General features: G+C 53.8%; 1 protein-coding gene across 1 annotated transcript in view; it reads right to left on the bottom strand.

The window, feature by feature from the left end:
• FBXW8 (F-box and WD repeat domain containing 8) overlaps nucleotides 1–1,571 on the bottom strand; it is a 55,011-nt gene that overhangs the window by 3,138 nt on the left and 50,302 nt on the right. The window contains exon 9 of the mRNA XM_027905332.1: nucleotides 864–1,037. Coding sequence (XP_027761133.1) covers nucleotides 864–1,037 — 174 coding nt within the window. The remainder of the gene's footprint in view (nucleotides 1–863; nucleotides 1,038–1,571) is intronic.

The following is a 1,571-nucleotide window of genomic DNA, read 5'->3' as shown; positions in this document are numbered from 1 at the left end:
ATCAATGGAATATTGTCCTTAATGCATCAGCCACAGCACAACAGGCTTTATCATTCCCAGGGTCAACACAGAAGGCAATACCTGCTATTAATCAATGACAGCTGCAGCTTGAACTTCTCTGCCTGTAAATACCTCATCTAGCTCCTCTTTGGGGAAGGAAGAAAAAAAGAAATCAGGATTTATCTGCTCATTTAATGGGTATCACTCAGAGCTACAAGGGGCTACATCCTTGAGTCTTCACCCAAATGAAGCCAAATCCCTGGGAATTGTATCTGGATCAGGAAATCTGAATTTGGCTGTAGCAACTGTCAGCTCCAGGATACTGATCTCTGCTTGTACTCCCAGTACTGAACTACTTGTGCTTTCAGTACAAACTGGTATTTTAGTATTTAAATGAGTTTAAATACCAGCCTGGCTTTGATCAGCACTGTTAAGGGAATGTGAGAACGTGAGGAGCAGAAACACAGGGACTGGGGAGGGATCCACTGGGTGGAGAGAGCCAGAACCAGCCACTGAAAACAGCCAGTGCAAGGTTCAATAAGCAGAGCGGTTGGGGATGGGGCAGGGAGAGGTCAGTGACTGAACTTCATGGAAAATCCAGGGGGGAAAATCTCCCTGCTGTCCAACACCGACCGAAGCGCTCGTTAACTAATGAGCAAAAGCCCTCGGCAGCTAAAGGGCACACAGAGAAACACATGACTGCAGGTGGGCAGGCAATCTGTTCCCAAATCACAGGAACACTGAACAGAACTCTCCAAAACTTATCCCTTTGGTGCCTTTTGGACCCTGTCTCCTGCCCACACTCCTCCCTCCCGCCAGCCGGACCCCCCAAACGCCGCAGGCCAGGGCCCCACTCGGCTTACCTGGCGTGCATCTCCCACAGCTTGGTGCCCATCCGCTGGTCCCACACGCACACCAGGCCCTCTTCTCCTCCACTGACCACCTTCCAGTAGTCCATCTGCACCGCAGACACTCCCAGCTGGTGGGCGTAGAGGGAGCACACGGACTCGCCCCGGCGCAGGTCGAACACCCTGACCCTGAACCAAAGCCAGGGAGAGAAAACAGGGATAAAACCAGCTGTGGACACGCAGGCAGTGGGTTCTGAGAGCACGAGGATTCCTGGGGTCATGAAAACGTATCTGGGACAGCAGCAGCCCCGTGGCCACTCCAGGGCTGGAAAACCAGCCCGGTCCATACTTTTCACCACTGAGTTTTTCCTCGGACTTCTTGTTATCAGAAGGTTTTTCAGGCAGACCCTTCCCACTATACAGAACCTCCCTGACCTAAACAAGGCCTCTTTACATGTCCTCAGACCCCAGCTCTGGGGTCCTCAGAACAAAGAAGGATGTGGAGCTGCTGGAGAGAGTCCAGAGGAGGCCACGGAGATGCTGCCAGGGCTGGAGCCCCTCTGCTCTGGAGCCAGGCTGGGACAGCTGGGGGGGTTCACCTGGAGAAGAGAAGGCTCCAGGGAGACCTGAGAGCCCCTTGCAGGGCCTAAAGGGGCTCCAGGAGAGCTGGAGAGGGACTGGGGACAAGGGATGGAGGGACAGGACACAGGGAATGGCTTCCCA

This window comes from Empidonax traillii, unplaced genomic scaffold, assembly GCF_003031625.1.
Source record: "Empidonax traillii isolate 1590-97213 ecotype Southwest subspecies unplaced genomic scaffold, ASM303162v1 scaffold1142:size416873, whole genome shotgun sequence".
NCBI classification, from domain to species: domain Eukaryota; kingdom Metazoa; phylum Chordata; class Aves; order Passeriformes; family Tyrannidae; genus Empidonax; species Empidonax traillii.
This window is presented reverse-complemented; position numbering and strand designations above follow the sequence as displayed.